This window comes from Egretta garzetta, unplaced genomic scaffold (assembly GCF_000687185.1).
Source record: "Egretta garzetta isolate BGI_Z169 unplaced genomic scaffold, ASM68718v1 scaffold64, whole genome shotgun sequence".
Lineage (NCBI taxonomy): Eukaryota > Metazoa > Chordata > Aves > Pelecaniformes > Ardeidae > Egretta > Egretta garzetta.
The window spans coordinates 4,629,264-4,651,954 of NW_009259596.1; the positions used below are offsets into that span (position 1 = coordinate 4,629,264).

The window sequence follows — 22,691 nt, forward strand, 5'->3', positions numbered from 1 at the left end:
TGATCAAAGCCGTAGTGTTGTTGTTATGGCTCGTGTCCTAAATATGTGCTAGGTCAGTCGTCTTCTCTCTCGCTGTGGGCCGTCTCAGTTTAAGTTAAAGCATACTCATCAATTTCTCATGCGCATTACGAGTATTTCTTCCTTTCCCTGACATTTTTCAGGTCTTCGTATGAAACCAGAGACGCAGGCCGTAACTGCAATAACCTGACACTTCCATTTGAAATGGAGAGCATTACGCAGTTGTTCAATGACTTGTGTGAAGCACACTTGACAGGTTTGCCATGGAAGGTCCACCTGGGCCGGCAGAAGATCAGCAAGAGAAGGGCTAAGCAAAATCTGAAAAGGATTGCTTATAATGCCCTGTTCATAAACCTTTTCCAAGACGAGGCTCGTAAGCTGCAATCAAATGTTTCGAGGCTTCCAGTGAAAAACAAAATTTTGATGCTGTCTTTCAACTTGAGAGTTGGTGGCCTAGGTGCTCAAGCGGACAGATTGGAGAATCTTGTGGAGGAACTGGAAACAGCTGAATGCTTACCATTTGCTGAAGTTAATTCTGTCTTGGATCTCTTAGTACAGCTTGCCGGAACAGGTCCCCCTCAGCTCGTGCCACAAAAAAAGGACTATTTTCTGAACAACAAATATGTTGGGAGAAATGTCAAATATCAGGGTTATGATTATTATGATGTAAGTGTATTTGAAGCTGATATACAATCTCTAATAACAAACGAAGAATGTCAGTTCAATGACACAATCCAAAAGACACTTCAGATAATGGAGGCCGCACCTGGGACTGGACTCCCCGCCATAGGGTTGTTCTCACAGAACTATCCTGCTGGTGACAAGTTTGAGAAAGAAACACGGGTCTCGCTCTTTGGTGCTCTTGTCCATAGCCGTACGTATGATATGGACATCAAGTTGGATTTACCACCAGTGCCTGACAACGCAGATTTGTCTGGACTTGCAATTAAAGTATGGTATTGTTTGTTCTGGACTTAAGAGTGCATGCATGCTTTCAATATGCCACTTCGAAACTATAGTGTAAAATATAGCTAGTCGTTTTAATTTGTAATAGAATCATCCAGTGTTGGAATTTAAGACAGAGCAGGGATCCTGAGAACCAGAGAAGCTTTTTGTATATAGAGATGTATGATAATGAAAACCTTGGTCTTGTCCTGTAACTGAGTAAAAAACCATCACGTGGCCATAGGCTCTGTGAAGTTAAGCCATCAGCTATCTCTGTGCCTTCCCCACCCTAGTAATCTTTTGCCTGCATTTTTGCCTGCTTTGTATATTGAACTCCTTGGCGTTGTTGCTTACTTGTTACTGTTCAGCCTGACTGCCTAAGCATTCCTGTCTGAATGTATGTGTTTTGCTGTTCAGATTACGTTACCTAACTTGTTGTGTTTTCTTCTTGGCTTGTATCTTAAAATACTTTTTTTCTGTTCTTATATTTCATTGAACCTCCTAGTTCATACTGTCCTTTTACCTTTTCAGTGGGTATGGTTTCTACTGTATCTTTTTTCCTCTTTTGCTGTCCATGTTTATTTTTGCTGTGTTTTATTTTCATAGAGGTACCAGATAACTTGGGGTTTTTTTCCTTTCTTTCCATTTTAACTGTGTGTAGGTAGGTTTTTACACTCCTGTACTTTTAATCCTCATTTTATTCCCTCTGCTTAACATCCGGATAGCTTTTGCAATTCCCTTAACTCAGGGTCTTAATTGAAACTCGAAGGCAGACTCAGTGAAAAAGAAAACCCCTGTGCCATTCAATGTGCACATATGGCTGTAAGTCGTAACTTGGGGGCGACAGAACCTTTTTGAGTAAGTGCTGTACGCTTTCCACCAGACTGGAAAATCCATGATTTCTTGAAGAACATGCTGCTTTTTATGTGGGTGTGATTGTCTTTTATTAAATTTGAGTACTGTTCTGCACATACAACTCCTGTTGAGTGGGAGTTGAGGATGTGGCATATTCAGTTTGGACACCTGCAGATTTTCTGCATATATATAAGCATAAGAGAAAAAACAATGTTAGTGATAGTTAACAAAATGTTTACAAATTTGAAGAATTAGGGCCTGGATCATTTGCTCAAATGAAATACTGAGCAGTATGATTTTATTAGTGTTACATGTTGTTGGATATCCAGACCTCAGATTCTCAATTTGTAGAACTATATGCTTACCAAAGGAGTAAGTTTCAAGTTTAACACTGACAAACTTAGTATATTATTTTGATGGTGATTGTTGTTTTATGTGTAGGCATTAGTACCTGTAGAGACTTATCAAATGAAAAGAGTGCTTACAGGAAAAACTTAAAATAGATCTAAAGGGCGGGTGGACGACCAAGGTTGACTTGTGTGGAGTCACCTGATCACAATGATAGCAGAACATCTTTAATAGCGAATGTTTCTTCAGTAGAATGTTTTCGTATATAACGTTTGAACTCTCTCTGACAGGTTCCCCAAAGTATAGACCAGTCAGAAGATGAGGGATTCCAGTCAGCGTCCAATCTGACTCCTGATTCTCAGTCAGAGCCGAGCATGACCCCAGACATAGACTTGTGGGATGCAGTGCTTACATACGGACCCAGCAAACGGAGATGTTGGGAAAGAATTGGATAGTATGTGTCTGATGTTACTGGCAAACTTATTATGCATCATAAGCAAACGTGTGAAGGTGCATTTCATCTTAGTTCCAGATGACCTCAGTATAAATAGTGAAATGCGCATATTTAATTCATGGAATTCAATATACTGCAGTAACGATTGAGGAAGGAATAAAGGTTGTGCAGTTTCAACAAACTAGTTCTTAGATTGCAGCAGTTTCACAGGAAGAAATAAAACAATCGTCTTTGTCAAAAACACTGAAGGGGTTGTGGGAACACTTGCTGTTTGTGTGAAATGCGACATTTTTCTAACTAATCTGCCTTCTTATGCACTATGCAATTTATCTCAGTCTAAAAATGATTCCATATTTTCAGTTTCAAAAGAGAAAGTGGTAGTTGTAGAGCACTAGAATAATTAAACCCGTATCTCTCAGTATTGTACAGCATTGTATTCCTTTTCCCTGTCTGTAACCAAATGAGAAATTATTACAACAGATTTCTTGATGGTGTAGTTAGACTTGTAGTTCCTGTGGCAGTTGAGAAGAAGATGCATCTCCTGAGAGGAGGCTCTGTATCGCCCTGTTAAAGCTTCCTAGCTTCCCTAAAATGGAAGGGGAAAAAAAAAGCAGGCAGGTATGGCCTTACCTTCCTGATGAACAGTTGTGTGCCTGATTCTTGGAGAAACTTTGCTCTGTTTTCTGTAATTTTAGGTAATAATCTAGTGATGTCTCTGTTGAAGTGTTACACAGTGTTTTTTTCAACTCTGAGTCTGAGAATCTCAGAAACTCAGAAGTTCCCTGATCTGATTTTTTCAAAGCCACTGTAGCACACTCTAGCTTTTTTCCTAGTTCAAGACAGTTTTTCTTGCTACCGTTTAGACTGTAACAATCGTAGAGTCAAATATAGACCATATGCCTGACAGCTTTCGTGTATTGCATGCTCCTAGAATTCTGAATTTTTGGAATAATTGGAAGGAGAAGTTGTTTTGGAGGGAATAGTAATCCTCACTGGGAAGAGCTAAAATGTGTTAATACAGGTCATTATAGCATTTTGAGCATATTGCTCTTTAACATATTTGAATGTTAGTATTACATGGCCCCTGGAAATCTGGTAAGTGTTGACCTCATTTTCCTAATGTGAAAACTACATCAGGAAAGGCCACAAAAGAAGTTGGTGATTCTCTGTCAAGGTTTGTGTCTCTGAACTGGCATTCAAATTATCTACTTGTTTCTGCACTGTACTGATTCTGGGCTACTGTTTCAATTGACTGAATGCACATTCCCTTAAAAATGTCCTATATTACTAGTAGCTTTTTCTGTGGTCAATACTGGGTGTGTAAAATTCTGAAATGCCTTTTTTTTCTTTAGGCAGCATATTTCCCTCTTTTAATATAATCACCTTGTAATGTTGTGTTTACTCTGACACAGCCCACCTGGTAAAAAAGAGGAACCATATCTTACTGAAGCTGGAAGAGAAGCTTTTGACAAATTTTACAAACTTCGAGAAGGGGAGTTGCAACTGTTTAGTAATACTGTACTTCAGCTTCCACAGCTTGTGCTAATGAAAGAACCGGAACTGGTTAAGGATGTCTTGAATGTCCTCATTGGTGTGGTATCCACTACATTTTCGCTCAACCAGGTATGGAAGATTTTTAACTGCGCTTCTCAGTTGCATCTTTTTTTCTTTGTAGCAGTTTCCTCTTCAGTGCATTTATTTCTTTTGAGATCTTGCAGTTGTGAATGCTGTTAAAAAGTTGAATGTGACCTAATGGCAATGAGGCAGTATTTATATATTGCAATAATGATGTTATTGCAGTAGGCTAAGGGTATTTGTAGTCTTCTAAGTGAAAATAGGTTTATGAATACTCAAAAATAGATGTGTAAATGGTTCTACAGATTAGATTTTCTATAAGGGATTAGATAATGAACCTTATTCTGTGTATTTTAAAGTACCATTCATACTCCTGAAATTCTGCTACAATTTAATATATTTATCACGCTGTCATAGTTATATAGTCTCAGTCACCAGAGTATCTAAACTGAAAATTTATCTGCTGTTACTTTTGTGTGTAAATGATTGCTGTTTTAAATCAGAATACAGCTATGAAATATTTGCATTGGCCTTTTTTTTTTTTTTTCTCCTCCATATATTCTCTTAGGCTGCTCAGACCTTTGTGATAAAGGAGGGGGTGTATGTCTCTGGAACTTCGCCGGAGACAATGCACAGCCTACTCTCAGAAGTCGCAGAGTATGGAACCTATTACACACGATTAAGTCGTTTTTCTCTTCAGCCAGTTTTAGATTCTTCATACAGCAAAGGACTTGTGTTTCAGGTAAAACAATTGTATTAAATGATCTAGATTTAATGGGCCAATTATCTTAGGTAGAGAAGGTGGCTTTGATTTTATGTAAAGCTGGAATTTCTGCATTCTGCAAAACCACAAAGCATTTTAAGTGTAATGCTCATCCCAGGTTGGCAATGAATGGTGCCACTGTGTTTAAATCACAGCTCTGTGTGCTTAGGGCATGCTTGCACTGAAACACAAGGTAAAAGGTCTTCACTACTTGAAATGTGATTTGTTTAGTCATGTTGTTCTGTTGAGGACTAAAGGAATATTTTTAGATGTTTTGAAAGCATCACATACTTATGCATTAAGATGAACTTTCTTAATACAGTATGTATATGTATAATGTATATTTTTTTAAAATGAAAACTGCAGTAGAGAAATATGATATTTAATAGCTCTAATTACTTTTTCTCAGGTCAGAATTAAGTGCAAATTTTCCTTGTCAGTCCTCTGTATATTATGCTGAATTGTACGTACGCTGTGTAATATCAGGTGGTTTAATCTCTTTCTAATGCATAGAATTAAGTTAGAATTGGTGATGAAAATGTATTCATTCTGAATATCTTATTTACAGCAATCTTAATAGAAATTGAATAAGAAGGTCTCTCTCCTTGTCTTCTTAGAAAAAGTTGTAGACAAGTTTTTTCCAGTATCCAGTTTAGGCATGGAAGTAAGGAAATGGGTTTCCCTAGGTTCATATTGCAGCTGTTAGAGAACGAGGAGCTCCTCAAAGGGCAGTCCAAGGAAGCTGAACCAAGATGCTTCGTTATACTGTGCGTGGGTACAGGCTTCATGCATTGGATGTATAAAGAGTACAGAGGAGTCATCTGGCTAATCTGAATGTCTGAAGTTGCATGAACTCTTACTTTCCCCTTGCTTTGGTATACAAGTCCCTCTTACCTGCATATGCAAGTTATTTTAGTAAAAGGTTTGTTTGCATGCTGATGCAATTGATGTGAGACATAGATAGACTATTAACAGCTCTAACAGTAAGACTTTAAATATTTTCTGTTGATACTAGGCATTCACAAGTGGGCTCAGAAAGTATCTTCAATATTACCGAGCCTGTGTTTTGTCAACACCTCCTACTTTAAGTCTTCTAACCATCAGCTTTCTCTTCAGGAAATTAGGTCGCCAGTTGAGGTAAGAGAATGTTATTAAATATTTAAGCTTTTCATAGCAAAAAAATGCAATCTATTTCTTCATATACACTAAAAGAGACAATAATTACATAGGCATTCTTACATAGTCTTTCAGCATTTTTCCTCTGTTTTAACAGAAATATTTCTTTATATCCAGAAGATTCTAGGGAAAACATGTAACATCTTCATATCTAGTTTCTTTGTTATCGCTATTACCATTCAGCTGATACAGTAGGGTGGTCATATGATATTCAGCTTTGCTGAAGTTCATCACTGTGATCTCAGAAACTTCTGGTTGAAATTGTTACATATGCTTTAATATTGCTTTTTAGGTATTTAGCTGAGTTGTGTGGCATAGGAACAACAACGCTGGGGATCAGTGGTGGAGCTGGTGCTTCATTTCCTACGGTGATAATTAATTTGATATTTTTATGTTTGGTTTGGGTTACAGTGTTAATATTTTGAAAATTAGGTAGGATTTTACATAAAATATTTAGTGTTGGTCTCCCTACTACCAGTTATATGGCCTTGGACCTCCAGTTAGAATGCCGTGATCCTTTTTCCACATATTTTAAAATTTGGAATTTTGTCCTGTGTTTTCGATTCCTGAAGTAAACAAATAACCCAAAATAACCCTTAGAGTACATTTCATTTCTTTCTAAAGGAGATGTTTGTAGCAAGTCAAACGAATCCAACCCTAAACATACCTGTTTCTCTCCAGTGACTGTAAAGTGAGCTGGAGGTAACTAGCTCATATAAGGTGATATTAAATGCAGATATCTAGAGGAAGTGAGATGAATCCTGCCTTCTGTGTATAGTGAAACATCTAAAGCTGTGTATTTATGAGTCTTTTGTTATTAAAGTTGTAGTGAAGTTTGTTGCCTAATGTTAGAATATTTTTCAATTTTTTTAGGGTGTTAAATTGCTTTCATATCTGTACAAAGAGGCTCTCAACAACTGTAGCAATGAGCATTATCCAGTTCTTCTGTCTTTGTTGAAGACAAGCTGTGAACCATACACAAGGTGCGTCCATACTGTTCTCTGTATGTTTGTGTTTAAGAGCAGTTCTGAGTCAGTAATCTGGTAACTCTGCTAATTTAACAATGGCTTTTAACATTGTCAGAGAAAATATAAGATGTGGCTGTATCTGCAAAATACATGTTAGAATTAATTCATTTTGCAGAATCCTTCTTTCCCTCTCTTTTCCAGCTCAGTGGCAACATAAGGATTTTATGTGTGACTAGATTAATAAATAAATACATGTAAATAAGACTTCTTTCTTGCTGCTGGTCCTGGAAATTCATACTGGAATATAAGACTTCAATAAATGTCTGGGTTTTTTTTCTTATACCTGTAGTAAAGTCCTTAAACTGGCAACTAACAGGTTTCTCTTGGTGTTGCACAAACTGAGAAAGTTCATGCTTATTTCCACTGTCTTTTTCTTGTGGGCTTTTTAATAAGCAAAAATAAATAAAAAAATCTGTTGTTCATTAAGTAGATGTAACTAGCTAACAATAGGAAGTAGAGTTCCTTGGATTGCAACAGTTCTGTTAAGCAGTGCACATCAATTTAGAAATTGTTAGTTAATTTTTTTTAAATAGCTGCGTATAGGGAGTGTAGCTGTAGTCCATCATCAGTTTACAACAATACTTAGTAGATGTAATGACACTAGAAAGAGAAATCCAAAATCTGTCAAAATGATCTAAATTTAGGATACCTCCCATGGCCATCCTTCTTGGTTTTTTGCTTCTTTCTACATAAAATGTTCTTATGTTCTTTGGAGAAATTTGAGATTTTCCATAAGTTGGCTCATTGAAATATCTTTACAGCTCCTGCCCTGCAATTTGTAGAAGGTAGTCAGATTTCTGAAATACTAAGGGCAGGATGTCATGGCATCACAAGGAACCTAAAAAAGATTAAAGTATGCTTACTAGTATGTCATACTTACAGCATTGACTCCTGAATTTGTTGCAGATCTTTATCGAAACATCAATCAATATATGATCAGGGCTGCCATGGAAGGAGGGCTCCATTATCTGCAGAAAGTGTTACCGCACTTATTTATTAACCACAAAGAAATTCAATAGTAGAAGTTGTTGCTCAAATAAATCGTAGAAACATCAAATTTAACACTGTAAAAGTTCTTAACTTTTTACTTACAACCTTAAAATTGAATGGTGTTTCCTGTGCTAAATGCTTCCTGCTTGTTGCACTGGCCCAATGTCTAGAAACAGTTATCTCCCTGCTAGTTACCTTTCTTTAAGAGAAATCCTTCCTGCTTATCTCTCCCTATGCTTTTGATGTGCTGCAAAGATTTCTAAAATTTTTAATATATAATTAGTAAATTAATGTACAGAAATAAAAAGATTGTTTTAATTAAAGCAATGTTCTTTCATCTTAACTAATTATCACTGAAATGTTCTATATAAAGATGCATTCTTTTAAGAAAGATGTAGAGACACAATCCTGTGTGTATCTTCAAATATCAGTGTGACAGTGCTTAATTGCTGATTTTTATCCTGCCTGCAGCTTGTGTGTTTTGACGTTTTAAAGAATATACTTACTTTTTGGTTATAATAAAGTTGAGAAGGCGAGAGGATTGATTTTCAATATTGTACAATTATGGGTTTGGTTTTTTTTTTAGATTTATCTATGATTGGGTATACAGTGGTGTATTCAGAGATGTTTATGGAGAATTTATGATCCAGGTGAATGAGGATTATCTTTGTTTCAGAGGTACAGTATGTATATGGAACATTGCTAATTTATATAATTTGTGTTGTTAATTAAATAATTAAAATTGTATGCTTTCATCTTTTTGTTTGATATGTAGATAAACATTACTGGACTCATGGTTATGTTTTGATTTCAAAAGAAGTAGAAGATTGTGTCCCTGTATTTCTTAAACATATTGCTAATGATGTATACATATGCGGAAAAACCATAAACTTGCTGAAATTGTGCTGTCCTAGGGTAAGTTTTGGTTCAGTTCCTTCATATTACATTGAGAAAAATCATGTCTCTTTAGAGCAAGTATCTAGGTTTTTAACAAGTTTGCTCCTTTATTGAAAACTGGTATTGCAATGATATTAATAAAAATTGTAGTTCCGGGGGGGGGGGCGTTTCAGTATCTTTATGCATTGCTAGGTTAAAAAAAATACATAATGTGAGTTCATAATCTATCATTTTGCAGTTTTAAAAATGTATTTAAAAGGGAATTTCTCATTTTTCAGCATTATATATGTTGGTCAGATATACCTGTTCCCCGGATTTCAGTTATTTTTTCACTTGAGGAGCTGAAAGAAATAGAGAGAGATTGTGCAGTGTATGTAGGTCGAATGGAAAGAATTGCCCGATACAGTTCCATAAGCAAGGAGGAGAAGGTAAATGAATAAAAAATCGTTGGGATTTTTAAAAAATATTTATTTTTCGTTTTTGTTGTAACTTTGAAAGAACTTCTATTTATGGTCAGAATTTCTTCATTGGTCAATTGCTGTTTGATTGTTATTGCAGCAAATAAACTTATTTAATATAGCTTTTAAAAGTATAGGTAGTGTGTTGTCATTTGTTGGCATTTTCGTATATTAAATGAGTTTTGGACTTCTATCTTAGTTCTTTGCAGCAGCAGATTTGCCTTCCTACTGAAAAGTACTGAAAAGATTGTTAGATTCTAATTTAACAAATGTGGCAAGCTAATTAGTAACCAGATAAGACTCTCTTTGTAATTTGCAGAGCTAACTGTTTTTTCAAAACTCTATTAGCTATAAAGAGACTTCTGTCTTTTGGATGCCATCAATATAGCGTATATATCAGATGGATTTGGTTTGTTGTAAGGTCTGGAGTATTAACTTTCAGTATTAGTTTATAGACTTTCCATTTAATTAATTGCTTTATTCATATTTCCATACTGTAGTCATAGATTAATGACCATTATAAAGTGTGCACCTGTCTTTGCAACAGTGTATTTTTAAGTCTAAAATAATGGAAAAAATTCCCACTTGTAATTTTGTTTGGTTTTTTTGTTTTTAGGATTTGCGTATGGAAATAGCCAAACAAGAATTAATTGTTCATGCTCGAGAAACTGCTAGCAAAGTACTAAAAGCCATTAACGGTAAGTTGCGGTGGTGTTTCCTGTGTTTTCTAGTGGGTTGGTTAATGCAAACTAACATTGTCTTTATTTTAATACAGATCGACAAATATCAGAACGAATGGCTTTGGATGCAAAGAAACGGGAACAGTTTCAGAAACTGAAAGAGCAATTTGCAAAAGACCAAGAGGTATTTCTCTGTGTGTTTCTAAAAGCCAACTGTATTTGTTAGGCAAATAATTGAAAGGATATCTTTATTTATTCTACTGAAGTTGAATGAATAGCTCATGTGGTACAAGTGAGAACTTCTTGCAGGTGTGTCTGTTACAGCTGGTATTGAGAGTGGCTTTTGTTAAATATTTATGCAGCGTCGCCTTGCAATAAAGCAAGAGGAGATTGATGATGATTTCAGCTACGCCCGAGAGCTCAGGGAGAGAGAAAAAAGACTGAAAGCTTTAGAAGAAGAACTGGAAAAAAAGGCAAGGTAAATGTACCCAAGTAGTCTCCCAAAGCTTAGATACTCCAAAACTATGATAAAGACCTCAGGAAAAATTATTGTATATTAAAATTTATGGTACTAGCAGTTCCCAGACATTGCTCTGCAGGGGTAATGTTTGCAGTTAAAAGATGGATGTAAGGATTTTTGGTAATCTGTGAGCAGTTTTGTGATTTGGGAATGGTTAGTGGCCCAAAAATCTGATTTGCATCAACCCTATCCAGTCTGGTTTTTGCTATGAACAGAATTTCAGGAAAAAATTTAACTATGTCTTAACAGTTAAAGGGTGAGCCCACAGCAAAAATGTCACATGTATGTCAACACAGAAGTAAAAAGCAGACAGAAGAATTAGATTGATTATTATATAAATTGCTTTTGTTGTGGATCTAGTTGTATTTCACTTTCTTCTGTTATGTCTAAAAATACTTAAGATAAATGAGTGACCTACTAAGAACAGATACAGAAATACATGCTGACTAAGAATACAGTCCTGTTTGCTCTGTGATTGAAACCTCTGGCTTCTATTTTTAAAAAAATTGCTTCTCACTTCTGAAGTGCTAAAAGGTCTTACTCTTTAGAAGGGAAGATGAAAATCAGTATGCGAAAATCTGTAACTTAGCTTTATTTTTGCCTTCATTTAGGCAGGAATTAATTGACCATTATAGCAAACTTTCTGATGATGCAGCCCGTAGGGAACAAAGAGCGTTATGGAAAATCCAGCGACACAAGTTGGAAACAGCTCGTCTTAAGTTTCTATTAGAAGATCAAAAACACATCGAGGTATCTTCTGAAAAGATTTAAGAAATGTAATTTAGAAAATTTTGTACTTGGTACTTAAAGACTTTTGGTTTTGTCATTTTTACTTCCAGGAAATGCTTGAAAAACTTCCAGATGGAAACTACAGGAGAAAATTAGATATTATTCCGTATAAACAGTGCCAGTTGGCTTTAGATAAAAACCCTGTTGTGAAAGAGCCACATTCACAGGTGAGTTTATTTTCTTACATAAACTCTAGGTTGGTGTTCCAAGTTTCCCTCAAGGGAGTTAATTTCATGGTTCATTTCAGTTCAGTAAATGCAAGGTTCACTATGACAGCAGGGTGAGTAGTTATCACGTTATTTGTAGTACATCTGAAAAATTGGAGTATTTTAAATCTTATTTGCAATAAAGTGGCGCCCTAATAAGTAGCTTGATAATGTGACTAGCCATACGGTGTAATAATTATTTCTTTTTTAGGTGTCTTCTGTGAAGCCTCTGCATTCTAATGAGACAGTTGGCAGAAAAGAATCTGAGCCTGGACTGGAATATGCTACTTGTGCTGACAAAGCACTGCCCATGCCAGAACCGACAAATAATAACGCTGATCAGTATTTTCAGCCTAAAGCAGCAGGATCTGAAAGCAGTCTCCAAAGTTCAGAGAAAGCATGCAGTCCTCTATACAGTGCTGATTCCTTGCCTGAATCCAATGTGAATATAGAAGATTTCTTATCAAAGCCACAAGATGAACAACCTGTTGCCATTAGTGTACAAGGATCTTTGCTAGATGAAGCATTCCGAAATATTAACTCAGATCTTTCTGAGACTTCGCAAGTAAGGGAAAATCAGCCTGTCTTGAGAGGAGCACTGGAAGGAGAGGACAGTGCACCATTGCATCAGCCAAAGGAGTATGATTTTAATACAGTTCTCAGACCGTCTGCAGCTTGGCAGGGACACGTTAGAGTTGGAGAAAATGTATTTGATATGGAGTACAGAAGGCCTCGGTGGAATGTTCATGGACATTCATCTGATGCCAACATTAGAATGGGAGAATATGTACCTCATGTGGATGCTTACCAGCCCCATTCAAGTCCTTATGGGCATTCTTCAGATTCCCATATAAAAATCAGCAGCTATACTTCTGAAGTTGAATCTAGCCGACCCCGGTGGAATATTCATGGGCATGTTTCTGAAGCTCATATTAAAATTGGGGAATATGCTTCAGAGGTAGAGCCCTCAAGGCCTAGGTGGAATATTCATGGGCATGCTTCAGAAGCCAATATTAAGATTGGAGAGTACGTGTCAAATGTAGCTCCTACAAGGCCTCGATGGAACATCCATGGTCATGCATCTGATGCCAATATCAAGATTGGTGAAAACGTGTCAGAGGTGGTCTCAGCTAGGCCTCGTTGGAACATCCATGGGCATGCTTCACAGTCACACATCAAAATTGGAGAACTGGTTTCAGATACAGAGCCTTTGAAATCTCGTTGGAGCCCGTTTGGTCACGCATCCCAGTCAAGCATCCAAATAGGGAAGTGGGCCCCATCTACAGAAAATGATCCAATACCTCATCGTAAAACCATTTCAGGTCCTTCATCTGACTCCACAGTTCAGACACTTCTGTACAGTGAAGAATTATCTCCTCCACAGTCGCAGTCATCTGACAGTGTTACAGTCATTCCTGATGCTAATATTAAAGACGACAAAAAAGAAAATACAATGGAAGAGAAACAAGAAGGTAAAATAAAATTAAGTGTATTCAGTCAGCATTTGTTTAAGGGCTCATGGAAGTGTAAATGTTTATGTTCAAATTGGGTACTTACTACCCAATTCCTTGCCATAACTTTCTGAACACCGTTAGAATTCAGAGGATAGAATTTGAGCTTAGTCTTGTCTCCTATATACAAGAAACAGAGCGTTACAAAAATTGTAGTCTGAAACTTTGTGAAGCAGAACCTTGTGTGATCTCGAGTAGAGAACACACATAAAACTGCCTGGGTGGGACCATGGGGAGGGACTGTTATTGGGGTGGTTTCTACTGTGACAGTCAGTAGAGAAATTCTGAAGAGCTTCAGGAGCAGATCTGAAGTATGAACTTAGTATTATAAGCAGGTCTAAGTAAAAGCTGTTTTTAATTTACTTGTAATTACAGGCATTGCAAATGTGGTCAACAAGGACCCTTCTCCAGATTCCTCACAGAGCTTACAGGTAAGAAACAAAGTAGTTGTTGAGAATACTTCCTTTTCCTTCAAAGGATTAAGCACACTGGTAGTTAAGGTAAAAAGTTTCGGTCCTCGTCTGGTAATCACTGTAGTACCATGTTGGTTTTACATGTCAGAAAAATACAGGTGAGTAAGGTCTTGTTTTCAGTTGGAACAACTAGTCAGTTACCTGTAAGAACATATTAAGTGTGAGTAGACAAAGCCTTTTTTTTTGTTTTAGCCAGAAGAACCTGAAAAAGCAATTCCACAAGATACTGTGCCTCAAGAAACTTTATTTTCTGAAGCTAATGCTCCCAAGACTAAGGAGGAGGAAGGGGAAGAGGAAGATACATGGAAGAAAGAACAAGCTTATTTGAAAGCCTTATCGGATCAGTATTGTATTGAAAAATATCAAGATAGTTATGATTTGATGTGTGAGTAGAACTGTTGGAACAGTAGATCAATAGAAGATGTGGTAAACTTGAGCAAGAAAGCTGAGTGCCAGAAAAAACACCTGAATTACCAGTAAATTACCAATAACTGCAGTAGCCAAGTGATTTGCTTCTAGGCACAAAGATGAGAAATACATTTTGACACACTATGATTTTCTAACCTAGAGGGGTTTGTAGAGTTTAATAGAAATTGATTATGAAATTGCTTAAATATAATAACTTACAATGTTTATATATTTTTAAATTTAGCAGAACTACCAGTTTCTCATCTCTTGCATCATGTGATACCGAGATCGTACACTTTTCCTGTGGATCCTATGGTACAGTCAGCAACAGATGAAACAGCTGTACAGCTGAGTGAGCTCTTATCTCTGCCAGTGCTGATGAAACGTTCTATTACTGCTCCACTTGTCTCTCAGTGAGTATTTGTTAGAAATAATGAATCCATAATTTAGCAATTAATGTAGTGTTCTTTATTAGTTCTCTTTTGAGACAGGAGTTGCATGTAGATCTGTCTCTCTTAATTTTTCTCTTTGCTCCCAGAAGTGTTTCAGTGGATGGACCATTACTAACTAAAAAAATGAGATTTATGTTATAAATAGTAACATAAACTTACATTTTTATGTGTAAATTAAAAATTTTAAAGTCTATTTGAAATACAAGAGCTTGGAGGGAAGTGGATTATGCAGCAGTGGTTTTGACACCATGGCTTTCCTTGTTCTTTTAGAAAGAAGGTGCATTATTTATAACGTTTGTGCTAGTTTTTATTTGACAGGTGAAAGATAAGGGGAGAAAAAAGAAAACTCTTTTATGTGAAAGCTTGTGCATATTGATCAGGATATATTTTATGTTTCAGTGGGAACTCCAGCTTCAAGGCTGTTTTGAAGTTTAATAGAAGCTGTTCTTGTTACTGTTGGAACATACAGGGAAACCACATATATGTTGGACCACTTTATTAGTATATCTAATGGTATTTTAAAGAAAAGTTTTTGTTATTATGTACAAGATTAGCTTTTGTCATTAAATCAGTTATTCACAGATGTGTTGAAATGCTTCCTGTTTTGGAATCTACTTTCTTGTGAGTTTGGATTTCCATTTACTAACTCAAAGTTAGTAAAATTGTAAATTTCCATTTACTAACTCATGCTGTACTCGAAGTTTGGTGGTAGAAAGATGTAATTATCTAACTTAGCCAACCTGGATGTTTAAAACTACCAGAACGATCTGTATACAGATTCATGTATTGAGCAAAGCAAAGAAAGCAAGCCTGAGTTGCATACTGGCAAAATTAGCCTATCCCTGATATGAAAGTTAAATTATTTAAAGCTAGCTTGAATACCTACACTGTACTGTAAACTATAGTATAGATCTGCCCTCAATATCTAGTGTCAGAGCTTTACCAGTTAGGATCTTCTCAGGGACTTAATAGTCTTTCTTAATCTGTTTGTGTAGGTGACAGAGATAAGACAGAAGGCTATTGATAAAAAGTTGCTCCAGGCCCAGCAGCATGCTGTGAAGATCATTATATGTAGCCAGTCTTAAAATACTTCCCACAGTACTGTTCAAAACCCAGTTATCTGACGTGGTAGGCTTTAATTCCGGTATATTCTGGATGAAGATTTTTTTGCCTGTGTGAATATTATCCTGTCTTGGATATCAGAGTTAAGTAATGGAGCGTTAAACAGACGTAGCCACAGCTGAGTGTTAACAGTGAGGAAGGAGTTGGTTGTAAGAATAATACTTTTTCTGTGTTTTTATTCTTAGTGTTTCTCTTGTGAACAAAGCAATAGTTGATTACTACTTTGTGGAGCTGAATGTAGAGAAGCATTTTGAAGCACTGAGACACTTTTTGTTAATGGAAGATGGGGAGTTTGCTCAGTCACTCAGTGACCTGTTGTTTGAGAAGGTATTTGCTTTGTTGTCTTAACCCTTGTTTTTGGGTTGTTTGCTTTAGCTTGACACCTCTGGATTAATTTGGATGGGAATGACGGAATGATGCGAGTTAGAATCCTGGTTTATGCTGTTTTCCTCTTTTGTGACCTGTCAAGAAGTCTTGTAGCAAGGAATTCTGTTAATGTTTTAAGGACTGAGGCAAAAGAAGGTCTTTGTTGGGAAAGGATGCTGTGCCCAAGGAAGTCCCAAGGAAGAGAGTCATATTTCCTACTGCTAATCCCAGCCATAGAGAGAGTATAAGGATTTGGCAAATTGAATCATAGAATAATTTAGTTGGAAAAGACCTTTAAGGTCATTGAGCCCAACCATACTACTAAACCATGTCTCTAAGCATCTCATCTGCCTGTCTTTGAAATACCCTCCAGGGATGGGGACTCAACCACCCTGGGTAGTCCATTCCGGTGCCTGATAACCCTTTCAGTGAAGAAATTTTTCCTAATGTCCAATCTAAACCTCCTCTGGCACAACTTGAGGCCATTTCCTTTTGCCCTATGGCTTGTTCCTTGGGAGAAGAGACTGACACCCACCTCACTACAGCCTCCTTTCAGGCAGTTGTAGAGGGCGATAAGGTCTCCTCTCAGGCTTTTTCTCTAGGCTAAACAAACCCAGTTCCCTCAGCTGCTTCTCATAATCCTTGTGCTCCGGACCCCTCACCAGCTTTGTTGCCCTCTTTTGGACATGCTCCTGCACCTCAATGTCCTTCTTGTAGTGAGGGGCCCAAAACTGAACACAGTGTTTGAGGTGCAGCCTCACCAGTGCGGAGTACAGGGGCACAATCACTTCCCTACTCCTGCTGTCCACACTACTCCTGATACAAGCCAGGATGCCGTTGGCCTTCTTGGCCACCTGTGTACACCTCTGGCTCAATTGCCTCAGTTACCCTCACTGAAGGTAATAATTTCAAACTGTGAAAGATAAGCCGTCATGGAAAGGCATTTCACTCTTGCCTGTGAAAACTGCTGCACTACTGCTCTGTCCCTTCCCATCTGCTGGCAGCAAGCCTGGAAGAGCCTGTTGCCATTTCCTAAAATCCAGTGGAAAGGCCTGCGTTGCAAAATACCTACTCTTACCTCGGATATCCTATAGAGCAGAGGGCAGGTCCATCTGAAGAGGGTGCTGGACCCTCTGATGAGACTGTATTTTCATCACTTATCCCTGAGTTTGTGGGGGAGACAGCAAGGTAGGAGCGGTAGCCTGGGCTAATATAGCTGGTTGCCAGTGGAAATATGTGGCTGTAGGATAGTTAATGCATTTCTCTGAATGCTTTAGACCCAACTTGGGGATGTAGACTAGATGAAAAGCTTTATTTGTAAACCTCTAAGGGTTGACAAGATAGGCAGATTGGAGTCAGGTAGATAATACCGGTCTTGCTGCTGGCTTTCTGCCCCACTAAAGCCTAAAGGCTGTATTCCCTGCAGTGGGGATGTGTAGCAGCTCCTAAACCACAGCAAACTGCAGTCCAACATAGCAAAATACATCAGTATAGGTATGAGATTACCTTCATGCTGTGAACAGCAAATATTTCAGAGGTTGCTTCTTACGTTGTTTATGCATCCCTATGCCAGAAGTAGAAACTTCCAATCAGAATGGAGCAAAGGCAGCATAGTCACCACTTTACCACTCTGCTTTAATTCACCTGTGTTCGGGAGCCAGGACTCTTTATTAATACTGTGTAATTAGGATTTTTTTTTTTTTTCCCTCTCTAGCTTGGATCAGGACAAACACCGGGTGAATTGCTGAATCCACTGGTTCTTAATTCTATCCTAAATAAAGCATTACAGTACAGTCTTCATGGTGACACCCAGCTTGCTTCCAATCTTTCTTTTGCCCTCAAATACCTTCCAGAAGTGTTCAAGCCCAATGCGCCTGATGCTCTGAGTTGCTTAGAGCTAAGGTACAAGGTAAGAAAGCATGGAGAAAGGTGGTAGTACTGCAATTATACCCTGGTTCTTACGTACTGTGATAGAGTGAATATGTTCTTAATAATGGAATACCTTTAAGAATGGAGTCAAAGAAATGTGTATTGGAAATGATGGGATTTACTTAGCCTGGCCATTGCATTACATTATTAAAATATATATGTTAATTTGTATCTCCCTGAAATACTTGTATCTGAAATATTCTTACAACTTTTAACACAAAAATGTAGTATGATCAGCACTGTTATTTCTTTTAGGTTGACTGGCCTCTGAACATTGTCATTACTGAGAGCTGCATGAATAAATACAACAAGATCTTCTCCTTTTTGCTTCAGCTGAAGCACATGGTGTGGACTCTCAAGGATGTTTGGTTTCACTTAAAACGCACTGGTAAGTCTTGTGAGTGAACTAGAGGGCGTCCTGTTTAAAATGCTTTTAGCACCCTGTGCTAGACAATTGCTTATGAACAGTCAAGCTTCAAAAGCCACAATTTTTAAAGAAACTTCCTTGGCATTTTAAACAGACTATACTAACCGAAACCTTCATTCCTTTGAAAATCCTGATTTTAGACAGTCTCCGTGGGTGCTGATGATAATACATTTTTGTTTTTATTTTCAGCTTTAGTGAGTCATGCATCAAATTCTGTTCAGTTTCGACAGCTCCAGCTGTATAAACACGAAATGCAACATTTTGTGAAAGTTATTCAAGGTTACATTGCTAATCAAATTCTTCATGTTACCTGGTGTGAATTTGGAAACAAACTGTCTTCTGTAGGCAACCTGGAAGAAATTCACAGAACACACGCTGAATACCTCAATAAAGCAATCTTCAGGCAAGCTACCATACTTATTTTTGCTTCAAATATCTATAAATTAATGGAACTGCCAGTCTAACGTATTTGTGCAAAAGTGACTTCTACCTGACATACTTACGTGGTCTTCACGTATGAAAGTGTTCTTATGTAAGGGAAACAAACTCAGTGGCATGTTACGAGGTCCATACTTCAATGCTTTTCCTCAGCTACCTATCCTCTTCATTTCCCCAGACTCCTTGGGGTTGCTTCCAGCTCCTGTTCACCCTGCCTCTGCAAGCTTCAAGTCCACTCAGGAGGACTCTAACCTGAAGGCTAATGGCACACTTGCCACAGTTCTCTTTTTCTTTCACCCCATCCTTGTCATAGCCTTTGTAAATTAATGCTTTTTCATTCAGCACGAATAGTGTGCACAAGTAAGCCTAGCTCAAGGATTGTAAAATGGTTCTTCTATACATTATATATGCCTTTAATATATGTGCAGTGACCAGGACTGGACTTTGAAGGGACAAATGTGACCTGATGCTTCTGTCCAGATTTATGAGCAGTGCAAGAGACCTCTGTCTTTTAGGAATCAAAATATTTTAGCCCTTTGGTTACTGTATATGAGGCAAAAGGGTGATGTGAATGAGAGGAGAGGAGCTAGGGTTTATTTGGTTTCTTCTTAAAGAGTATACAGTGGAATGATAAAGTGGGAAGACGGAGGGAGAAGAGATGATAAAGAACAGAAATTGTAAACAAGAAGAGAAATCTGTCCTTTCATGTCTCTCTCTTTCAGTTTTAGTAAGAAAAAACTTGGCTAAAGCTGCTGTTTGGATACCAAGTGATGGGATGAGAGGGGATTGGATTAAAGTTTAAGGAAACTCAGAGCACAATAATGTTTCTAAAGTCATCTCTTGCAAATGCAGGTGTCATTCTAGAAATCAGATACACCAGTGCAAATATCAGTTTCTTGGAAACGCAAGCAAATTATGTTAGGTTTGGGCACCTTTTTTAAAATCACCATTACAGTTGGCTGCAATCTTGTGGATTGTTTTGGGGTTTTTTAAAGCAGTTAAAGAGGAAACCTAAAGTATTGTCACCCCTTTGTATTTTTTCGCCTACAACCAATATATTATGTCAACTAGATCTCTAAAATTGTTTTTGTTCTGTTAGGGGTCTGTTGACAGAGAAGGCAGCCCCTGTGATGAACATTATACATAGCATCTTCAGCCTCATTTTGAAGTTCCGCAGCCAGCTGATCTCTCAGTCGTGGAGCTTCGATGCAGGGAAGCAAATGGCTGTTCATCCCAACTTTGGTCTGATGCAGCAGTCATACAATACCTTCAAGTATTACTCCCACTTCTTATTCAAAGGTAAGAAATTGCATGATTTCTAGATAGAAGAAAAAGTCAACTGACAACTGAAAAAATTACAAGGAGGTTTTGGAAGTATAATGTAGCAGTAGGAAGATACGTGTACTTAGTGTCTGATAGAAAATGTAGTTACCCAATGAAAACCGCATTATTGTGTTTGCAAAGATCTGCATATCTATCAGTTAAAATGTCCACACAAGAAATCTAACAGATATCCCAAAACTGACCATAATTTTTTGCTGATTTGTAAAATAAGTGTTTGGTATTTAGCTCTATATATGTGCCTACATTCTTCTTTTCTCTAGAATTGAGTTCTGGAACTTTTTATTGGTCGCAATGAGAGATAGTGAGATACCACTTAGAAGTAATTTTAGATGTATCTGCATTAGTTGAGTATTACCATCGTTACGAGATTTAAAAATTCTGATTCCCATGTTGGACTAAAGCTCAGAGAGCCTCCTAGCACTAGTTGGAGCTCATATCCAGTGCTCCAGGAATGTGTGTTTCAGCTGCACAGATCAATTGCCAAACGTTCTTTCCTTTAACATGCTAAAGTGTCTTTGCGCTGTCAGCTTAGCCTGTGATGTGAAGAAATGGTTGATCTGTCTTTCCTCCCCATTTCTCTTTCAGGTCTTGCTTGCATTTTTAGTACACGTTACTTACCCTTCCCCTGAGTACAAAGGTGGTTCATGGGGTTTGGCTGGGGGTGGTTTTGGTTTTTTTTCTTTTTTTTAGCAATCCCTTAATTCCTGAAGGAAGTGCAACTGTCTGTTTTTCTAGAATACTTTCTAGTCAGACTACATTCTTGAGGAAATGAGCTGCCCTTTTTATTCTTTAAGGGTGTCCAAAAATGGTGTCAAAGGACCAAAACCAGGTATTTCAGGATGAGTTAGAATGGCTGCTTCCAAATTCTACAGGAAGTCAGAACACCTCTGGGAGCCACCTAAGCCCATACTACGAGATCTATGGTTGCTTCATGGACAGAGATTAATAGACCATTCCGTAAGGAAATTTGCTGAGTGACCTAGTTCTTTACACCCTCTTTATTAAGCACTACAAAACAAATGTGTGCTTGTTCATCTACACTTGTTCCTTCAGTCACCGTGTACTGTAAAACGCTCTTTCACAATGGGTTGATCCAGAATCCATTGAAAGCCAATACAAAGCAGTCTGGACTTCAATGGCTTTGGCTCAGGCCCGAACTTCTAACTATACACTCTCCCTTCTTCCTTGCATGTTACTGCTGCTTGCTAATTCCCTTCATGCATGGGATGTTTATGAGCTTAGGGAGTTTCTATTGCCTTTTTTCCTCTATTACTAAGGGTGTTTAGAGCAGTGGGCTTGTTCATTCACAGAGCTTGAGGGGTTTGTCCCAGGAATTTCTCTTTGTTTTTTTTCTTTCTCACAATGGACTTTGCTCAAGAAAACTTCAGCAGAGCTTCTTCTTTCACAGAGGTCACCAGAGGACCTAAACGTGCTTCCTGGTCAGTTGACATTATGATAAGAATGTACCATCTTATTGTGAAAGCAGCTTGAGAAAGCATTTCCTCATTAGAAAATACAGCTTCACTTAGAACTAACATGTAATCCTTCTCTTCAATCTTATTTGAAATACTTTATAATTCCAGAAAGAGATACGCAAAAATAGACATTTCTTATGCAAAAATAGACATTTGTTTCCATTGTTTTCAGATTTCTGCATTAGGCTTTTTTTTTTTTTTTTTAATTAAAATGCACAGTTGCATTAAAATGCACAGATGCTGTCAAGGCTGACTTTACAATATTAATCTTAGTTGAAGCTTATTTCATTTTCTGTTTTTGTTTTTTATTCCAGTGGTAACAAAGCTTGTAAATAGAGGATACCAACCGCATTTGGAGGACTTTCTACTGCGAATCAACTTTAATAACTACTACAAGGATAACTGAACTCTGTAGAGTAAGGATCGCTGCTAGCATGGTAAAACAGAAACAGATAAACCTATATGCTTATAATTTATAGAAGCTCATGCAAATGCCATGCAAGAGGCATTTTTCTTCAGTAAAATAACCTGCCATTTAATAGCTTGAAGAGTATAACCACCACATACAGAGAATGATGCTTCTTAAAATCCAGCACACCTACCAGTTTTTTGGTGTTGTCATTATTGCAAAGATAGAAAAGCTGAGTGCCTGGCCTTGACAGGGAAGAGAGTGCAAAACTGTATATCTGTGAATGTGTAAATGTTGTACTTCCAGTGTTGTGAATTTCCTCCAATGTAAATACATGTATGTGAAATAAATTAAGAGATACTTTCTAAAAGTGTTGGGAGATGAGGTGCAAATAAATACCTATTTCATGTGTTTTATTTTCAAATTGATACTAATTCTCAACCACAACTCATTTCTTCAAGGCATTTATTAGAGTGGAAGAGGGCATGATAAAAACCACCTTGCAGTGAGGAGATTTGCTAGGAGGTACGGTATTTGACTATTCAAGCACTTCGTAATTGTTGGATCACTTATGCCAAACTTAGTTTCCTTTTCCCCAATTTATGCTATACACCTTATTTTGTGGTGATTATATA

The 22,691-nt window shown here is 37.4% G+C and overlaps 1 protein-coding gene across 1 annotated transcript; it reads left to right on the plus strand.

The window, feature by feature from the left end:
- Positions 1-2: 2 nt before the first annotated feature.
- On the plus strand, positions 3-22,404 carry TUBGCP6 (tubulin gamma complex associated protein 6). Its single transcript, XM_009638166.2, has 26 exons — positions 3-52; positions 162-969; positions 2,457-2,620; positions 4,033-4,243; positions 4,764-4,937; positions 5,974-6,095; positions 6,427-6,502; positions 7,008-7,117; positions 8,739-8,830; positions 8,928-9,067; positions 9,328-9,477; positions 10,124-10,205; positions 10,283-10,371; positions 10,550-10,665; positions 11,319-11,457; positions 11,547-11,663; positions 11,914-13,174; positions 13,589-13,644; positions 13,879-14,071; positions 14,339-14,507; positions 15,854-15,995; positions 17,749-17,943; positions 18,219-18,351; positions 18,580-18,793; positions 19,928-20,127; positions 21,962-22,404. Exons 2-26 carry the CDS (start codon positions 223-225, stop codon positions 22,051-22,053), a joined length of 5,184 nt encoding a protein of 1,727 aa, XP_009636461.1. The 5' UTR covers positions 3-52; positions 162-222; the 3' UTR covers positions 22,054-22,404.
- The last annotated feature ends 287 nt before the right edge of the window (positions 22,405-22,691 follow it).